The sequence below is a fragment of the Balaenoptera acutorostrata genome, chromosome 14 (genome assembly GCF_949987535.1).
Source record: "Balaenoptera acutorostrata chromosome 14, mBalAcu1.1, whole genome shotgun sequence".
NCBI classification, from domain to species: domain Eukaryota; kingdom Metazoa; phylum Chordata; class Mammalia; order Artiodactyla; family Balaenopteridae; genus Balaenoptera; species Balaenoptera acutorostrata.
Genome location: NC_080077.1, coordinates 50,524,309 through 50,543,777, shown reverse-complemented (window position 1 = coordinate 50,543,777; position 19,469 = coordinate 50,524,309). Strand labels below are relative to the sequence as shown.

At 38.9% G+C, this 19,469-nt stretch overlaps 1 protein-coding gene across 3 annotated transcripts in view; it reads right to left on the bottom strand.

Moving 5' to 3' along the window:
* Positions 1-19,469, bottom strand: part of METTL24 (methyltransferase like 24) — a 165,564-nt gene that overhangs the window by 102,047 nt on the left and 44,048 nt on the right. For all 3 annotated transcript variants that reach the window (XM_057527893.1, XM_057527894.1, XM_007190683.2), the window contains exons 3-4: positions 14,480-14,619; positions 5,482-5,710 (exon numbers count right to left, since the gene is read on the bottom strand). In XM_057527893.1, coding sequence (XP_057383876.1) covers positions 5,482-5,710; positions 14,480-14,619 — 369 coding nt within the window. The remainder of the gene's footprint in view (positions 1-5,481; positions 5,711-14,479; positions 14,620-19,469) is intronic.

Below are 19,469 nucleotides of genomic sequence, written 5' to 3'. Positions count from 1 at the left end.
TTAGCTCCTTCTTCCTAAGTTTTACCCCTAAGATTCTTTCTCCTTTCTAATTGGGTTAACTATTATCTTAGGAACTGTGTTAAATAACAACGGTGATTATACACTGTACAATTTTGTTTATATAACATTCTTGAAATGACAAAATTATAGAAATGGAAAACAGATAAGTGGTTATCAGGGGCTAGGGAAAGAGGTGGGGAAAAGGAAGGTAGGTGTGGCTATAAAAAGGTAACATGATCCTGACGGTACTAGATATGGTCTGTATCTGAACAGTATCATTGTCAATATACTGGCTGTGATATCATACTATAGGTTTGCCATTGGGAAAAGGTACATGGAATCTCTGTATTATTTCTTACAACTGCGTGCAAATCTACAATTATCTCAAAATAAGATTTTTTTTTAAAGAGTTCTAATCCAGTTTTTTTTAATGATAATGACAGGTCTCCTTATTTTTCCCTGACTTTAATAAGGATATTTTCATTGTTTCAACATTAATTGTGATGCCAACTGATATATCAAAGATGCAATTAATCCAAATATATCAGCAATCACGATAAATACAAATGGATTAAATTCACATACATAGATAGATGTATTATAGAAGTATCCATCCATTCCTTTCCATTGAGTTTTTAAAAAATCTGCAGAGACAATAGTCGAATGCAAATGTAATATTTGTACAAATGAGAGAGGGCAAGTGTGGCAAAATATTAACAATTGATGAATCTCAGTGATGAATATGAGAGTTCATTGTATTATTCTTATTCTTATAACTTCCAACTTTTATGTTTACATCTTTTCAAAAGAAAATATAAAAATTTTAAAGAGGTAAACTAAAACTCCAGATAATAGCAATGTGGGGCTCATATTCAATGGGTAGTTAAGTTGCTAGGATCCTTGTTGTGTTTAGGAGGAATACAGAAATACTGAATAATTTGATATGTTGTTTTAAATTTTTATAGTTAATTATATACATTTAAAATTTAAGGGTAACCAAGACGAATTTAAAAAAAAAAAAGCTTTTGCAAGAAAACATACAGAAAAAAAAAGCCCAATTTAAAAGAATTGAAATTTGTCCAATATGCCAGTAATCACAATAATTATAAAGCTAAGTGAATTAAACACACGTGTTTAAAGACAGACTCTCAGGTTGGATTTAAAAACACAATCCAGGCCTATACTTAATATGTCACTCTTACAGGCGACACATAAACTAAAACTATATCCAAAAAATATAAAAATAAAGGACTCTAGAATATCATTTCATATAAAACATATTCCCCCCCCCCCAAAAAAAAGCTGGTATGGCAGAGTTAACAGCAGACAAAACAGAATTTAAGGCAAAGAAGATTTCTAGAAATAAAAAGTGACATAACTTATACACATGGTCCGATGTTCTTCCTGAAGAAAATCTATCATTTTCCATTTCCAACAGCAAAGTGTGAACAGTATTCCCAACGAGCATTTCAATGTAGGGCAGTATCAATATATTGTTTATATTTGCAAACTTGATAAGCAAGAAGAAAAAGGAATCTTTTTGTAGTTTAATTTCAAAGCTCATATTCTCTTAGACACAGCACCAAGCATACAACAGATGTTTTGCAATTAATAGCGGGCTGGCTTCCCAGGAAAGCAGAAACTGGCATTCCTTTCAGAGTCCAAGCGGGCACTCAGCCTCGGGGGCAACACCTGGGCGAGGGAGGACCTGCCCCCCCAGGGCTGAACAGGCAGGAAGTCAGCTGCACCTGCATCACCTGACCAGCAGCCCCAACCCCATGGTCTACATCTGCTCTGAATTAATTCTCAGCAGCTTATTTCACTTCTATACAGCACAGGATTTACTTTCTATACAATCACCAGCAAAGCTGTTCAGTGCCCTGAGGCAGTAAACAAAAACAGTTATTCTATGACCAAGTCTGAGGGACCAATTCCCTTCAATTTCACACAAACCTTTCATTAAAAACTCTTAACTAGGGCTCCCCTGGTGGCGCAGTGGTTGAGAATCTGCCTGCCAATGCAGGGGACATGGGTTCGAGCCCTGGTCTGGGAGGATCCCACATGCCGCGGAGCAACTGGGCCCGTGAGCCACAACTACTGAGCCTGCGCGTCTGGAGGCTGTTCTCCACAACAACAGAGGCCGTGATAGTGAGAGGCCCGTCCACCGCGATGAAGAGTGGCCCCCGCTCGCCACAACTAGAGAAAGCCCTCACACAGAAACGAAGACCCAACACAGCAAAAATAAATAAATAAATAAATTTATAAAGTTCCTACCAAAATTCAAAAAAAAAAAACAAAAAAAACTCTTGACTAGAATTAGATGCAGTTAGCAATTTCCAAAGAAATTGCTGATATATTTTCCCTGGAAACAAAGAGAAAAAAGAAAACATTTCTATAAAATTTAGTAAAAACTTACTGAAACTGTTAATAAAAATTCTTTGAATTTACTATCAAATGACAAACTGATGCCAGGCACTCTGCTGGAGGCTTTCACACTGTGTTCTCTGATCCAATTCTCAGAAACAATCCATTTAGGTGGTATCATTATCCTCATTTTACTGACAGTCAAACTGAGCGCCAGAAAGGTTAAATGACTTGCCCAATGTCAAAAACCAACAAGAGCACCCATGCCTCAAACCTAGAGTAATGAGCTTACAGAGGTAAGCTCTAATGCAGTCCTGTTATTCATATTATCTTCAGCATGGTTATGACTGAAAATAATAATTCTCATTAACCAGCCTGGATCATTTAGGATACTCTGTGTAATAAAGTCTTCAGAAGAAAGCACCCATTATGATTAATATGAGCAGAAATCTCAGATTCGATATTTCTAGTCATGTTCTGGAAAAATTCTTATGCATAGTTACAGCAACAAGCACTTCAGCCAAGAGAAGACAGTTAATCATTCCAAATAGTGCTGGATCCAGGTGATATTATTCCCTGACAGACTGGGCTTCTCATGCACACACTTTTGCTGATACAGCTGCTCTCACTTGACGCTTTAGAAAGGTTTTCTGATCTACGGTTTGAAGTTTAAATTACCGAAGAGTTTTAAAAGCAGTAGGAAAGCCACATGCATTTTACTGTCACCATCTCAAAATTCTGCCTTTCATTTTTGCCTACGTTTTTGCCTGAGCTGCTGGAATGTACGTATGGCTAAAGAGAAGAAGAAAAATAACTCCTTAAAATGGAAAACATCGCAAAACTATGTGAAATATTTTAAAGTCATGAAGTGAAAACAAAACAACAAAACCCCTTTGGTTTCTATAGTCACTTGCAGGAAAAATAAGTGAAGGAGGCAAGGCAAATGCACTGACCTTTTTTAGTGTGTTTTTCCTATTTGTTTTCCCTGCCAGAGCTACGTCGTATTTACCAGGGTCTGTACACATGCAGAAAAATGAAAACAGACCTTGCCTGCTGCAGGCCAGAAGTGAGGTTTCCTTTTATCTGGCACCACGTAGCTTCTAGAAGCATGTTCCTAATGGAAGCAATCACTCACCCATGGCTTTAGATTTTGTTGTTTTTGTTTTAACGCATTCACCCAAAAAATCTCTATGAAAGAATACCAGTATCTTTTCACTTTTCAGCAAGGGACTCTTTTTTAAGCGACAAATACATACCCGGCAATTCTGAGCCAGATCATTTCATTATTTATGGGGTTTTTTTCCTCCATTTTTTTTTTTTATCGTGGTAAAAAACACATAACATAAAATTACCATCTTAATCATTTTAAGTGTCATTATTAGTGTTTTCAATAAAATAATATAGCCCTAAGAATATGAAAAATCCTTTAAAACATTTATCCTTTTTAAGTATCACTATAAATATTTCTGCTGTCTCAGGAGCAGTGTTGTAAAAGGCATCATGCTTCAGCTACAGCGTAAAGGTTTGCCCACTGCAGCTCCCATGGAGTTAATTAAACAAGCACAATCCAGGTGCCTACCTGGTTATCCGAAAACGCGTTTTTCATATGAAATGTGGCACAGATAAATTATATCCACAGATCATTTTTCGAAGTCAATTTTATCCTCACATTTTCCAAATCTTTGGCTAAAATATTATCCAAAAAAAGCAAAATGGCTTTTTGTTTCACCTCTTTTCTCTACTCAGTCTTTTCTTTGAAGAATGGGGGTGGAGGGCCAGGATGTAAAGAGCATTAAGGGGGAGCAGCAAGACTCCTAAATGAACACAAAGAATCAGTAGTTAGCTCTTTGAATAACCTAGTGTTGACATGCTAAAAGGGTCAAGCCTGTAATTTTCGGCTGCAAAAAACATGTCTATGAAGGTAACAAGCAGCAAAAACAAAATAATATTCTGAAAAATGCTCTCACTTCCTTGGGTTCTGTTCAAAGATTTTACACAAAAACCCCTGTATGTGTTTCATTAAGGCTCCTAACTATTAAATGCTAGTTACTCTCAATGGCAAATCAAAATACAAATACAAATACAAAATTCAAAACACATGTTAAAAGAACACCAAATTCTTTGAAGTTGTTCTTGAAGAAGTTCCTGTTGTCCAATTAAAGGAACTTTTTCTGTTTTTGGATTTTTTTTTTAAGAGGAAGAAGAAGAGGAGGAGGAAGGGAAGGAGGTGGAGGGGGAGCAAAAAGAACAATGCAGAGGAAAAGTCTTTTTATTAAAGATCAAGCAGCCAACTCAGATTTAAAATTGAGTTCCGTGTACACTGTATCTCAGGAACACCCATTCTGGCATGTCCTAAATTACATGCCATCTCTGGCTGGGAATAATAGACCAAGATAGGCCAAGCCCAAGAAGAGCTGGTAATCAAAGGCAAGACAACTACACTCAGGAGAATTTCTCTAGTATCTACCTACAGAATGCAATTAGTCACAGCTAAAAATTGCTTTCAAAAAACGCAGTTCAAAGATTGAGTTTCCTTTTGCTATCCATTCACAATAAAATATTTGTAGAGATTTGACGTCTTTTGACATAATTATATCAGTTGTAATACACATAATGTCCATTCAATTTTACAAAGTACATTTTAATCAAAGCTACATGTATTTTCTGACCTTTAAGAGACTGGAGACTCAAAATCATTGTTACAACAGTGAGAAACATGATACACAAGCAATCTCTTATCAAACACAAACCTGGTTCTGATTACTTTTTGTATTTGAAGCTGACATAAGTAGTTTGCTCTGTCTGGAAATTTAAAATCAATTCCCAAATGGAAATGGTACTCTTGAGCCCACACCAGAGTAAGTTTCTTATTCTCTTTGGCAAGTCTTGGTCAAAACCTTAACACTACTCAACAGCAACTAAAATCCTGAAATCAATTTAAAATCTCTATCCTTGCCAAAACGTTATATCTACAGAGCTGACTCTATAAATAATGATAAGTGATTAGTAAGGTTAAAACTGGACCTTCAACTATCCAATCCTTGGTTTGCATTAAAAAAAAAAAAAAAGCTTATGAGTTTGTTCACTTTAACTATGAAATCAAATGAAAAATCTGACCTTGTGATGCCCAAATTCATTCAAAATGGTTCTCAGTTTTCTGGTGTTGCTATATGGTTTTTGGGCAGCAACAGCTGGATGGGAGTCCCGCCAGTCGACGGACAAGCGGTGATACCAAAAACGCTCACTCTCCAGAACGTGAGCTGATTTAACAGTAGGATCAAAACGATGCACTTCACATCCATCATTGGCCATGCCGACCTCAAAATGGGTATCATCACTTCCCAGCCTGTAAAGAAAGAGGATGAAAATCAACAACAAGAAAATATATGGAGCAAAAGTGTTGTATTGACAAAAATGACAGTGCCAAGGTCAATTTTCTTAGTCATATCAAGCCTTCTCCTGTTTTAACACATGGCTGGTTGTACACATTCCATAAACCTTCCTTCACAAAAAGCATTAAAGCTAAAAGCTTCTGGATAAAAGAAAGGAGAGAAATTATGTGCTAAATGCAGACCAGAGGATCACATGTTCAAACATGTAGAAGCACATCAAATTGATTTTTTAAAAAAAGATATAAACTATAGTAGCAATGAAACAAAGAAGACTATCTAGTCATCTTAAGAGATTTTCTCAGAATATGTCAAAGATATAAGTCCGAGCACCAGTTCCCTTAGGGAGAGGTGCATGGCCATGGTGCTGTGCATGCAGTTTGACTTAAAGACAACAGCTGTTTTCTTAAGAACAGAGTACATTTTAAATAGTACAGTTAAAGAAAAAAGGCAGACGTATGTGGTTCTACTGGATCTAGTACTCAAGAAGCAAGAGGTATATCACCTAAATTCACATCAGCAGGGGGTAGAAATCATGAATTAATTGTACTTAAGTACCCAGTTAGGTAACACATATTGTGGAATATTCATATAGTTACAAATTTTTAATTTACTAATAAATATTCCTTACTTGGTGATGTAAGATTCATAACTTTGATTAATGCATCATTTTGAATGAAAAAAACATGAAATTAACCGAGAAGATGATTTTTTTTTAAAAAATGGTGATTATGACTTTTCTGCCCCAAATACTATAATTAGATGTGCTTAAAGATACCAAAATCCCAGAGTATCTATAATGCATTGGCCAAACCTGAACCCAGGGCAGAAATGCTTCATCCTCTTAGACTCTACTATTACAGACTATTTTATAATTTGGAAATATACAAGCTTATTGGGTAACAATTTAGTTAACTAAAATAAGTCTTCAGTACAGAGATCTTCCACCTAAACATTCTTAATATTCTGTTTGCCTTGTTCTCTCCCTTCACTCCCACTACATTCTTTTAATCTCACTGGACCCATGTCATGTTAGCCCTCTGCTATTCTTCAGCTATAATTCTCTTGACACTTTTGGCTAGAAAAAGATTCAGCACTCTTCTCACAAACATTCCCATTCCTTCTACCCAAGAGATCCTGTTTCCTATTTTCAACCTCCTATTGAACCCACACAGCTCAGACCATTGTAATCTCTATCCAAGCTTTCCCCCAATTTGTTCATTATCTAATCTGGTGTTGCAGATTGACTTGCTGGCCCTAACTCTTCACCCCTTCACCCACACTACTGCCATGCTCATCACGGGTGGAGTGTCCTTTCCTGTCCCTTGATTTTTTGGCTTGGCTATGTGACTTGCTTTTTGGAAAAAAGGGACATGATGCCAGTCCTGATCCTAGGCTTCAAGCACTTCAAGAATGAACAATGGTTCACTCTTTTGTACCATTATTGTGACAATAACATACCCTGGATAGCCTGCTGGTCTCAGGAAACTAAAAGACATGAGGAGCAGAGGTGTCCCAGACAATCCACTGGCCTTCTATGAAACACAGAGCTGCCCTTAGCCACCTCAGCCTGAAGTAAAGTCTCTTAGCTGAGCCTGACGTGGATCAACTGAAGCTCAGCTGATCTGCAGACATGTAAGCAATAATAAATAATGGTTTTAAGCTACTGAGTTTTAGAGTGACTTGTTACATAGCAACAGCTAACTGATAAACCTGGCATTAAATGTATATCTAAGAGTTGCAGTAGACGCTGCAAAGCATTTTTTAGTAGGCAGATTTATTTCTTTATAGATCAGAATGTTATAGAACTCACCTGTCCCAAGAGATTTTTCACTTAATTGAATTTGTTGAAATTTAGGGAATTCCCTGGCAGTCTAACAGTCAGGACTCCACGCTTTCACTGCAAGGGCCTGGGTTCGATCCCTGGTCGGGGAACTAAGATCTCGCAAGCCACGTGACGTGGCCAAAAAAAAGAATTTTTTGAAATTTAGATGAGCAAACCTGTGTTATCATGGAAACGTGGAACCCAACGGAAAAATGGCAGTTTTGTAGCTTTACTAAGAGAACAAAACACTAGTCAAATACTAGTCAAATAGTAGTCAAATACTCATTAAATATAATTTCTATATAAATTTTCTATGTAAAAAATGTGAATGATTTCTCCATGAATTTTCTGAATATAATTTCAAGAAAACACTTTCCACTGTAAAACATGTATGTATTTTAATCAAGCCCTCAGAAATTTTTAAGAATTAACCACATAACAGCTGTGTAACTAGTTTTTTTTAGTAAGGCACTATATTATGTATTGATATGTTTTCAATTTAAACTAGTTTCTTACAATTAAAAAAATAACAGACACACTTAGAAAAAGTTAAAGTTGTATATAAGTATATAAAACGAAAAGTAAAAGTTTCCTACCACGAGAATTTTAGCCATCAATTTCCAGAGATAATCAGTTAGCAATTTTTTGTGTATCCTTCCAGAGATTTTCTACACATGTACAAGGATTCTCTATTAGAAATATCATAAGTACACATACACATATATAAGTTAATCATTAGATGAAGAGGAACTATTTTGTATGATACATTAAATAACACGAAACTATTGAAATTTGTAAATTTTTTGTTATGCTTTTACTAAACAAAATCCGTTTAATCTAAATATATACTATGTACTGTATTGGAAAGTAATAAACTACATTTATTTAATCAAGGTCTGTAATTCTTACTTTCATTTATTCAAAACTGTATTGCTACTTCTTCACACTTAGTTTAAATTAGTCAAGTTTGGAGTAGGTGTAAAAAGCAAGAGGAAGAACAAATTTAATATACATAAGTGTTGCAAAAAGTGGCCCAAAGGGGTAAAATCAGGACTCAAATCCAATCCAGGTAGTTCCAAAGCATGTGCTCTTTACACTCTACCTCACTGCAAGTAAGGGCAGGACACAGAATCATGGAAGGAATATTTGTGAACTTAGGGATCTACAAAATTGACAGCTACTAGATAGTAAAGCTCCATAAAGTAAAGGGCTGTGTCAATCTGGCTTATTTCTGTATCCATAGTGCTGAGAAGATAGATGAATGATGACAGACAAACCCACAAAATGCTGCACTAAGTAAAAGAAAACTATTAGGTAGGGTCTGGAATTCCCAGAATATACAGTACAATATCCAACACAGCATGGAATGGGCTACATTTCACTGACTTATTCATGTTTATTAATAAATATTTACAGAGCACTTTATATGTTCAAGGCAGTACCCTAGACACTGGAGACAGACAGATAAATTAAACATGATCCTTGATCTGAAGAAACTCAGAAGTAGTAAAGAAAGATTTTTGAACAAATAACTACAATAAACTAAGTAAAAGAAAATTATTTTTTATAGCAAAAATGTATTTAGTCTATAAGGAAACTATTTTCTGCTCTTATTTAGCTGGAAAGAGAATTCGCTGTAGAAAAGTTTACTTTATAGAAATTATCTATCTATATCTATATATATACATATATAGATATAGATCATGATCATATGGCTTTTACCTCAAGGTCTAAGACAGTTGTTCCAGTTCCTGCCATCACAACTGCATTCCAGCCATCAAGAAAAGTATAAGGGGAGGTGAAGGTCACATCCTTTCTTCCTAGGGGCATGGCCTAGAAATTGCACACATCACTTGCACTCATATCACATTGCTCAAAGCTAGTCATATGGCCACTTGTAGCTGCAAGGAAGGCTAGAATATGCAATCTTTGGCAAGGTGGCCATGTGCCCTGCTAAACTCAGGAGTTCTGTTACCAAAGAAGAATGGAAGAATGAATATTGGGGGACAATTAGCAATTTCTACTATAACCCATTTTTGAAATAGTTAAGCTGTTAATACATATATTCAAAGGTATAAGCCTTCATGAAGACTGTAACCTATCCTTCTATATGGCGGAGAGATAAATTATATAACTCATGCTTATAAATATTATGCTGTATATGTTAATGGAGAGGTTTGAGATCACAAAAACTCTTCAGTACAGAAGGGCCATCAAATCTGAGGGATGTGTTGAAGAAACAGGAAGGGGGCAGATTACAGGACTAAACAGCCAAAGGTAGTAGAATAACAGAGTAACCATTTTTGCCCTCCTCTCCTGATGTCTCAGAGAGCAACAACTAGGATCCCTAAGTGTGGGTGTGTGGGATGTGCACTAAACAATTCTAGGGGGCACCATGCCTAATCACTATAATGATTATGCAGCAGATAAGTAAAGGTTCTTGAGAGAGGAAATGTCTTTCCCATGTTGTATAAAAGTGTCCCTTGAACTAGCTACAGTGCTGGCAATTGCATCCCCTTCAGTGTTACTGAAGAGTAGAAGGGATGGATGTGGCACTGTTTCAAGTCCTTGGTTATTCTTTTAAAATATTTCTAAGAGTATTAAGGTGACTATCCTTTATGTTCCCTAAGAAGCAAAAGCTCAGAGTATAAACACATGAAGAGATGCTCAAGATCGTTAGCCAGTAGGGAGAAACAAAATAAAACTATAGTGAGATACCATTTCACATCTACTAGGATGGCTACAGTCAAAAAGACCAATAATAGTAAGTGTTGATGACAATGTGGAGAAATTAAAACCCTCATACATTGCTGGTGGGAACATAAAATGGTATATAACCAAGAGAAATGAAAACATATGTCCACACAAAAACTCATACATGACTGTTCATAGTAGTATTATTCATAGTAGCCAAAAAAGTGGAAACAACCCAAATGTCTATTGGCTGATGAATGAATAAATAAAATGTGGTATATCCATACAATGGAATATTATTTGGCAGTAAAAAGGAATGAAGTACTGATACATATTACAACATGGATGAACCTTGAAAGCACTATGCTAAGTGAAAAAGCTAGTCAAAACACCACATATTGTATGCTTTCATTTATCTGAAATGTCCAGAATAGGTGAATCTATAGAGACAGAAAGTAGATTAGTGGTTGCCTAGGACTGGGAGACAAAGAGCTGAAAGAGGGTTGGAAGGAATTGAGAGTCAGTGTTACTGGCTACAGGCCTTCTTTCTTGCAGTGATGATAATGTTCTAAAATTGACTGTGGTGACTAGAAACCATTGAATTGTACCCTTTAAATGGATGAATTGTGTGTTATGTGAATTATATCTCAATTTAAAGCTGTTTAAAAAAATAAAAAAATAAAATCAGAGCAGATACAGGGAAAGTTTTTAACTCTCATCACTGAAGACAGAAAGGTTGGAAGAAGTAAGACAATTAGTGTTTTTCCCAGGAGAAGTTTCAGTCATCCATTCCTCATCCCAACAGGAACCAGAGAATCTGGCCAAATAATTATCTAGATCTGTAAACTGCCAACTACTAGAGAAGGAGAAATAGGTTTTCCAAAGCATAAATGACATTGAATACTGGATTAAAATATTTTATAATTATTAATTTTTATTAAATAATATTGCATAAAATGACAAGACTTCATCTAAAATATATTCTTAACAGGCATGATATCACACCTAAGGGGGCAAAAATTGATTCTTGAGGGCCAAAAAAAATCTTCTTGTTTTTATGTCTAAAGCATAGATAATACATATGTTACATAAACAGATATACGGTGTATCTATAGTACTAAAATTTCATGGGGACAGTGACTAGGAAAAAAATTGTCTAAAAAGGGTCCTTGAGTCCCTGATTTTCTGATTCCTCATTCATATAGAATATGAGCTCCTGCCGTGCTAATTAAACTATTAAAAGATAAAAATTTTGGCTCTGGAGCTCATTCATTCCTCTTGAAATGCTCAGGGCAACCAGAAGTCCCAGATTTTCTGCCTAAGATATTGGCTCTTGTTGCCTAACCACGTATCATGTATCAAATTTTCTTCTGTCTCACATTGAAAATCTGTCTTCAAACCAAATGGTATTAACATGTCAGAGAACTAAAGGAGAGATGAAAAAGATTTACCTATGTATTATCCCTTCTCAAGTTTTCTCTTCTATTCCCACTCCTACCCCTGAAATATAATCTTTGACATGAAGGATAAAAAGGTGATTTTCCCAATTCACTTCAGCTACCACCCTCATCCCCACCCCATCTCTCCACCATCACCCCTCCACCTCACACACAAGAAGACTTTCAGGGCAGGCCCCATCTGAAGTCGTGCAGTAGACAATATTATCATGTGAACCTGCAGCCTCTCGTCACATCTCTTTCCCCTTCTGCGTAACATAACCTTCCTTTTCAGTGCCTTCCCCTATCTTAATTGGTCTATTCTTCCCCTTTTCAAAACTAAGAAGGATCTTCTTTAAATTTTCAACTGAACTTTACTCAGAGTATACTGTCCTAGAAAAATGTCTTTTACATTAACTGCAGAATAAAAAGCTTTGATTCTTAGTAAAGAAATTTCAGACATCAGAGAGAAGGTAGAGGTGATGGCTGCTTCAGTTCTTGGGAGTGGAAGAAAGGTAGGACATGGATCAGAAGGAGGGCATTCAGCCTCTGCTTTCTGATCAGTACGTCCTCAGATCCCTTCTTCCTCTCACCCCCAGAACGCCACCACCCCCCTACCCGCCGTTGCAGTTTCATTCATTATGCTCAGGATAGGAATGGCTGCCACAGCCCTGAGGTTTGTAGCACATACTGCCTGGATGTGGGCGCCCCGTGACCCACCTGCCACCTGCCCTCCCCACCTATCTCACAGCTATCCCAACATGCCTAAATGCTTGCACCTCAGGACCACCACTTCTTCCCTCAGCATCAATTGAGGTGTTGTCAGTTGGCTATTTACCTGCCCCTGAAGCAAGCAATTCACCTGAGAAGATTCTCAGGCGAATCCTGACTAACAGGACAATCAACATAAACATCCACAATCCAAAGCATCCTTTTTTAAGACATAAGAAATATTTTCTTTAATTTCCAGTTTTCAATTAAGCATTGTTAGGTTTTAAATCAAATGTTGGCACTTAAAATCTATTCATTTCTTTTCCCAGTGGGATTCAACTGCTCCTATCTGCTCTTTACAAAGTTGATTTTGAATAGTGAACATTTAAATGAAAATAAGAAACTCCCTTTTTTACATGTAATAATCTGAAATCTCACAGCAGAACCACTTCATCTAATGGCTCTGAAGTATAAGGAAAGCAAAAAGGAACGTGAAGAATTTCCCCCAAAAAAGCTTTTGCAGTTTTGTTTTACACAGTTGTATGCTTTAAATGAAATTATTCCGGGGTGTAAAATATTAACCAAAACATAAAGGCAGTTTGGAGCAAGAAAATAGGACTAAGCTGAGATCTCTAGTTTGCATGTAGTACTATGCAATTATTTTTATGACCTACTTTCATACATTGTTAATATGATATAAAATAAACTCGACTGTCACAAGTTCCCATTCTTTATCCAATCTTGCATCATAGCTGGTAGGCTCCCAGAAAAAAGAGCTCTGTTCTAATCAACTGGCTGAGCAACTCATTTCCTAATCTTCAGGCTCCTAGTTTAAATCACAGCAGAACCAGCTTCCCTCTTTAGTCTTCTTACCTCAAGCAATCTTTATGTAGCAAATATATATTTAGTGCTACTGTGTACCACGCTCCACTGATATATACCATGGCTCTTCATTTAACCCATAGAAGAATGTCTCCATTATCCTGAAACTTATTTCAAACTTGTTGTTTTTGCTTTTGTTTTAATCCACAATGACTCTAAGAATCCTTGTTTGGTGAAGTTTGACATCGGTCGTGATCCTCTATGCGTTAGCACCTTTTGGTGGGTCTCCACAGCACCCAAAGGTCAGCTCTGAACCCTTATCATCTAGGATTCTGGGTGGCAGTTGTCACTCATGAGCCTGAATGTAAATCATAGAGGAGATGAAGCCTATCGGTGAGGAACAAGCAGAGGACACTTGTGAGGGTCCCCAGTATTTTGTAAAGGACTCCAGGGATCTTGCCTAAGAACCTAACCACACAGCTTCTAGAGTCGATGCAACAGGGTATTCCAAACAAAAATAACCCTCTCCTGCCTTTTTTTTGAGACATATATAATTTGCAAATTCTCAGGACTGTTTATATGAATACTGATGCATTTCGTGTATTTTTTATATAATCTCATTATTTTATATTCACCCTTTTACAAAAAGCTCTCTATATCTACGCGTACATTTAGGTCATTTTCAGCCTGAATAACTGAATATCAATATTTCCCACAGTTTTGACAAAATCTCATTATTTTCATAGGAGTTCCCTCTTCTTTCTTTTTTCAGTGTAAAAGTACACACAGATTTACCATTGGCATTAAACATAAAATAAACATAAAACATAAAAATCCAACAGTGGCCATTTGTCTTGGGTCACTCATCATAACTTAGTATAAAATTTCTAATATACTCACTGTTCTTTTTTTTTCTAGGTGCATTCTTAATACTTTTCTGTTTCTAATAAGAATGCTCTAATTCTAGCTGAGAATCATTGGCTTCACCAAGAGGATCATCATCATGCTGAAAATGGAAGTTGTCAACTTACTACCAACAGAATGGGAGACACAGTGGCCCTGGCCACTGGTGCTCTGCAAGTGCCCACAGTTACATAACAGACAGATGAGTCTGAAATGATGGCAGGAGAAGAAGCATAGCACCCGTATACCCTGCAACCATTCATAATTTGTGTTGCTGAAAAAGCCTTGGCTGCCTGCAGGAACATTTTTTGTTTTCTGCTGTAAAATGTACTTACCCTAAAGAATAGAGGCGGCACTGCTTGTTGCGAATTTGATGAGCTAAGCCAAACCTGTCATCAAGACAGACAGACCAGGGCTTTTTTGAAGGGCTGGAGTCAGTAGCCAGGCTGTCTGTGCTCACGTGATCACACGCAATCTGTAAGGATTGGAAATCAATGTGAATAATTTAAAGCACTGGGTGATAGATGGTAGGTAGAGACTTAACTGCTTTCCCAGTCCCTGAAAACCGTAACGGGAGAGTTATGTCCTTCTCCACTGCTAACTACTCCCCTCCCCAGGGAATCACAAGACTGCTGTAAAATGTTTGGAGGAATTCCAAATACTAGATTATAAGTAACCTCATGGAGACTAGAGGCAGGTTTGAAGGGAAGTTAAGAACTGCTATAGCCTTGTGCACAGAGTATACAGGGGAGAACAAATCAGGAGCAAGGAAGGCAGGGAGGAAAAGTCAGGAAAGCTCTGCAGAGGTGTGTTAGTCTTGGAGGAGGAACAGAAGTTGACTAAGAGGCTGAGACCAAGAAGGGCATTCCAGGCATGGAGAACAGTGCTCCCAAACCACAGAGGCCTGTTACCCACAGCATTCCTATTAGAAGTTGTGAGATATGACCAAGAGTATAGATCTTCGAAGGATACAAGATTATCTACTCTTTATCTCAGGCAGATAAGGTCGGGCCACCATGGTCCGACCAAGCATGTGTTAACCAAGGTAAACAGCTTGGGGTCAAGTGAGACTAATGCATAGTCCCTACTAACAAGACAGTACCCTCTGTGATACACTGGTCCATTGAAATTCCTCCTGGGGGGAAAGGGCAAGAGCCCCAGCCAGGAAGGAGGTTTTCCAGAGCTAGCCAAAGCACCTCTCTTAACTCATCCATCAAAATTAGATAAGGAAACCAAAAGGAACATGTATCTAAGTAAAGTGGAAGGAAGCCAGTCTCTAATTTCAAATGCACATTAAGTAAACATACTTAGTGAGGAATTCTGACTTGTGTTTGAGGCTGGCACAGTGTGCACAACTGAGGCTGTTGGAACCAAAGAAAACAAGTTCTGTGGCCAAGGTATTTATCTTACTGAGCAACAGTATTTCCGCCTAATCCCTCAAAACTCTCATAGTCATCATGATGCTCCATGAATCATGCAGCAGCTCTTGCTGTCACATCACAGACAACAGACCACTCCAGATGCAAAGGAGGTTTTGAGGTTCATTGCTTTAATGCATTGGAAAACATAACAGGACAATTTTCTTCTTAAGAAGGTACTCTAGACTTGCCCAATCCTTTTATTTAACTGATTTTCCAAAATGTTAATCTGAAAAGAGCATATTACGTGGAGCCAGCATCTCCCTTATTCTTGCTGTAATCTAGGGCTGGCCTGGCAAAATCATCCTAGCACTATCTATCAGTGACTGAGAGAGAGCCTTCTGCTAGAATCTGGACATTTTATAGGAAAGCTTAAAAAGTGAAATCCTAAATAGTTAACTGTTCTTTTCTTTTGATGAAATAAAAACTCACATTTTAAGGCAAGAAAAATTTAAACATGAAATTTTATAACCCACCACTTGCCTTGTATGTGCAGACATCTTTGGTGAACTTTATGTACAATGCCAATACATCTTTCCCCTTAAAGATAGAGACTGGTGCAGAACAGACTGGGTCAGATGACCTGGGGAGATACTGGGCCTCAACTAATGGAAATTCTTAGCTTAAATACTTACTTAGGACCTTATTAATGTTACTAGCTATATTACTTGTAGTCTGCCTATTTTGCAAGATAATTGTTTCTTGTAGTACTACCATATGTGTGATGGAGTCTTCAATAAATTAATGATGATTAGATGACTTGAAACAATTGACCAAAATATATAAGATCAAAGATTGTAACAGTGTAACTCTGGATATGAGAAGCAACAAGAGCAAGCATTTTCTAGACCATAACAGACTAGAAAGACAGATGGTCCAGAGGCTTTTGACTATAGTTAACAGGGCCAAGTCCAGTAATAGCACATTAAGTAGCCTATCAATGAAATCCTTGACTGAGCTGGGAATGAGCATTCCTAGTGCTGTGAGACAAATTGATCATGAAATGCCTCCCAAACCTTGGTCAAAATTAAGACCAAAAGGGAGGGGATTGTAGAATAAAGAATGTTGCCCACCACCTAGTTCTACAAGAATCTCATTAGCCACTGCAGTCACTGACCTACAATACACCCTGAAAGGAATTCAGGGCAAAAATCAGGATGAGACATTCTGTGCTCTGGAAAAACTGGCAGAATAGGCCTTCAGATAGTTAGATACTTTCAGGGGAAAATGTATGAATCCTGTTTCTTGCATCTGCCCATACTTAGAAAGGCACTAAAACTATTAACTAAGATACCTGTTCCTTGCTATTAATAGTAACTTTCTACCAAGATGCATGCTTGATTGAACGGACCCCTTCGTCAAAATCAAATATCTACTAACCTCCCCCCTAACCTCCTCAGAATAGTCCTCAGAGCTGGTTATCTCCCAGGTTATAATCCTCAGTTTGGCCTGAATAAAATTTTCCATTTCTTTCTCAGATTCACTATTGATTAATTTCTGTCAATATCTTCAATCCAGTATCTTTCTCTCAATACTTCTCTATCCACAACCACGGTTTAAAGAAAAAAATGATAATGGAAAATGGAATTGAATCTTCTCTCAAGCAACTAGTACAGAACACACTTATTAACTGGATCCATCAACATGTTAATTTGTATAATTCATTTCCTACGATTCTCCCACAAATAAATGGAAATTATGCCTCTGCCTGCGCACTTCTTGCTTCCACTCACCCACCCACCCAAAGGAGAAGCTGCTAATCTAATTAGTCAAAGCTCAATGTTCATCTGGCTGGTTTTCACTAGTACGTAGATTATGATGCCTTCAACCTTCACTGGAACTTGGTTCCACGCCCTGGCTCCTGCAGGCAGTTAGTTAAGCCTGGGCAGTTTGGTGGGCCCCAAAGACGTGCCTGGATCTCCTAAGCCTGAACCTTTTGTTCTAGGGCAGCTTCCTGGGGGTATTTTTATTAAAGTGGTATGATGATTTATTTATTAAAATGGTATGATGTTTTGCTATTGTTTCTTTGTATGTACTCTCCCTAAGAGCCCCCAGAAGACAGATCAGGAGATGGACATTCACAGGTACTTGTTCATAGTACCCTCCCAACACCATTTAAACCTAACTCTAGCCTCTCCCATTGTGTTTCTCAAGATGTGGCCCACCTTTCTGATGGATGCGGGAGTACTTAAAAATGCAAATTCTTGAGTCCCACTCCATTCTATAAAATCAGAATCTTTGAGGCCGATGCATGTGAACATGCATTTTAATAAGCTCCCCCAGGTGACTGTTACGCAGGTGGTCCTGTGAGTTTCCTGGCAGCCTTTTGTAAAGTCCCACTGAAATGTTCCAGCCTGGCCTCACCTGTGCCTTAGGAAATTAAGGGAAGAGGCTACACCTGGGCCAGAGCTTTCAACTGAAAACAGCAGCCTCTCCAACCTCACCCCTAACAAAGGGCCAGAGAGGCAGCCCCTACAATTAGCCAGAGGCCCCCAAGAGTCCAGCAAGTATTAATGGTCAAGATTCAGGGCTGGAGAGGAGCTTCAAGATGACGGAAGAGTAAGACACAGAGATCACCTTCCTCCCCACAAATACATCAGAAATACATCTACATGTGGAACTACTCCTACAGAACACATACTGAACGCTGGCAGAAGACCTCAGACCTCCCAAAAGGCAAGAAACTCCCCCACGTACCTGGGTAGGGCAAAAGGAAAAAGACAAAACAGAGACAAAAGAACATGGATGGGACCTGCACCAGTGGGACGGAGCTGTGGAGGAAAGGTTTCCACACACTAGGAAGCCCCTTCGCGGGTGGAGACTGCAGGTGGTGGAGGGGGGAAACTTCGGAGCCACGCAGAAGAGCGCAGCAACAGGGGTGTGGAGGGCAAAGCGGAGGGATTCCCGCACAGAGGATCGGTGCTGACCACCACTCACCAGCCCGAGAGGCTTCTCTGCTCACCCGCCGGGGCGGGCGGGGGCTGGGAGCTGAGGCTCGGGCTTTGGAGGGCGGATCCCAGGGAGAGGACTGGGGTTGGCTGCTTGAACACAGCCTGAAGGGGCTAGTGCGCCACAGCTGGCCGGGAGGGAGTCCGGGAAAAAGTCTGGAACTGCCGAACAGGCAAGAGACTATTTCTGGCCTCTTTGTTTCCTGGTGCGCGAGGAGAGGGGATTCAGAGCACCGTTTAAAGCAGCTCCAGAGACGGGCGCGAGCCGTGGCTATCAGCACGGACCCCAGAGACGGGCATGAGACGCTAAGGCTGCTGCTGCCACCACCAAGAAGCCTGTGTGCAGCACAGGTCACTATCCACACCTCCCCTCCTGGGAGCCTGTGCAGCCCGCCACTGCCAGGGTCCCGTGATCCAGGGACAACTTCCCCGGGAGAACGCACGGCGCGCCTCAGGCTGGTGCAACGTCACACCGGCCTCTGCCGCTGCAGGCTCGCACTGCATCCGTACCCCTCCCTCCCCACGGCCTGAGTGAGCAAGAGCCCCCGAAGCAGCTGCTCCTTTAACCCCGTCCGGTCTGAGCAAAGAACAGACGCCCTCAGGCGACCTACACGCAGAGGCGGGGCCAAATCCAAAGCTGAACCCCAGGAGCTGTGGGAACAAAGAAGAGAAAGGGAAATTTCTCCCAGCAGGCTCAGGAACAGCGGATTAAAGCTCCACAATCAACTTGATGTACCCTGCATCTGTGGAATACCTGAATAGACAACAAATCATCCCAAATTGAGAAGCTGGACTTTGGGAGCAATGATATTTATATATTTTTCCTTTTTTGTGAGTGTGTATGTGTATGCTTCTGTGTGTGATTTTGTCTGCATAGCTTTGCTTTCACCATTTGTCCTACAGTTCTGTCCATCCTTTCTTTGGATTTTTTTTTACTTAAAAAAACTTTTTTCTTAATA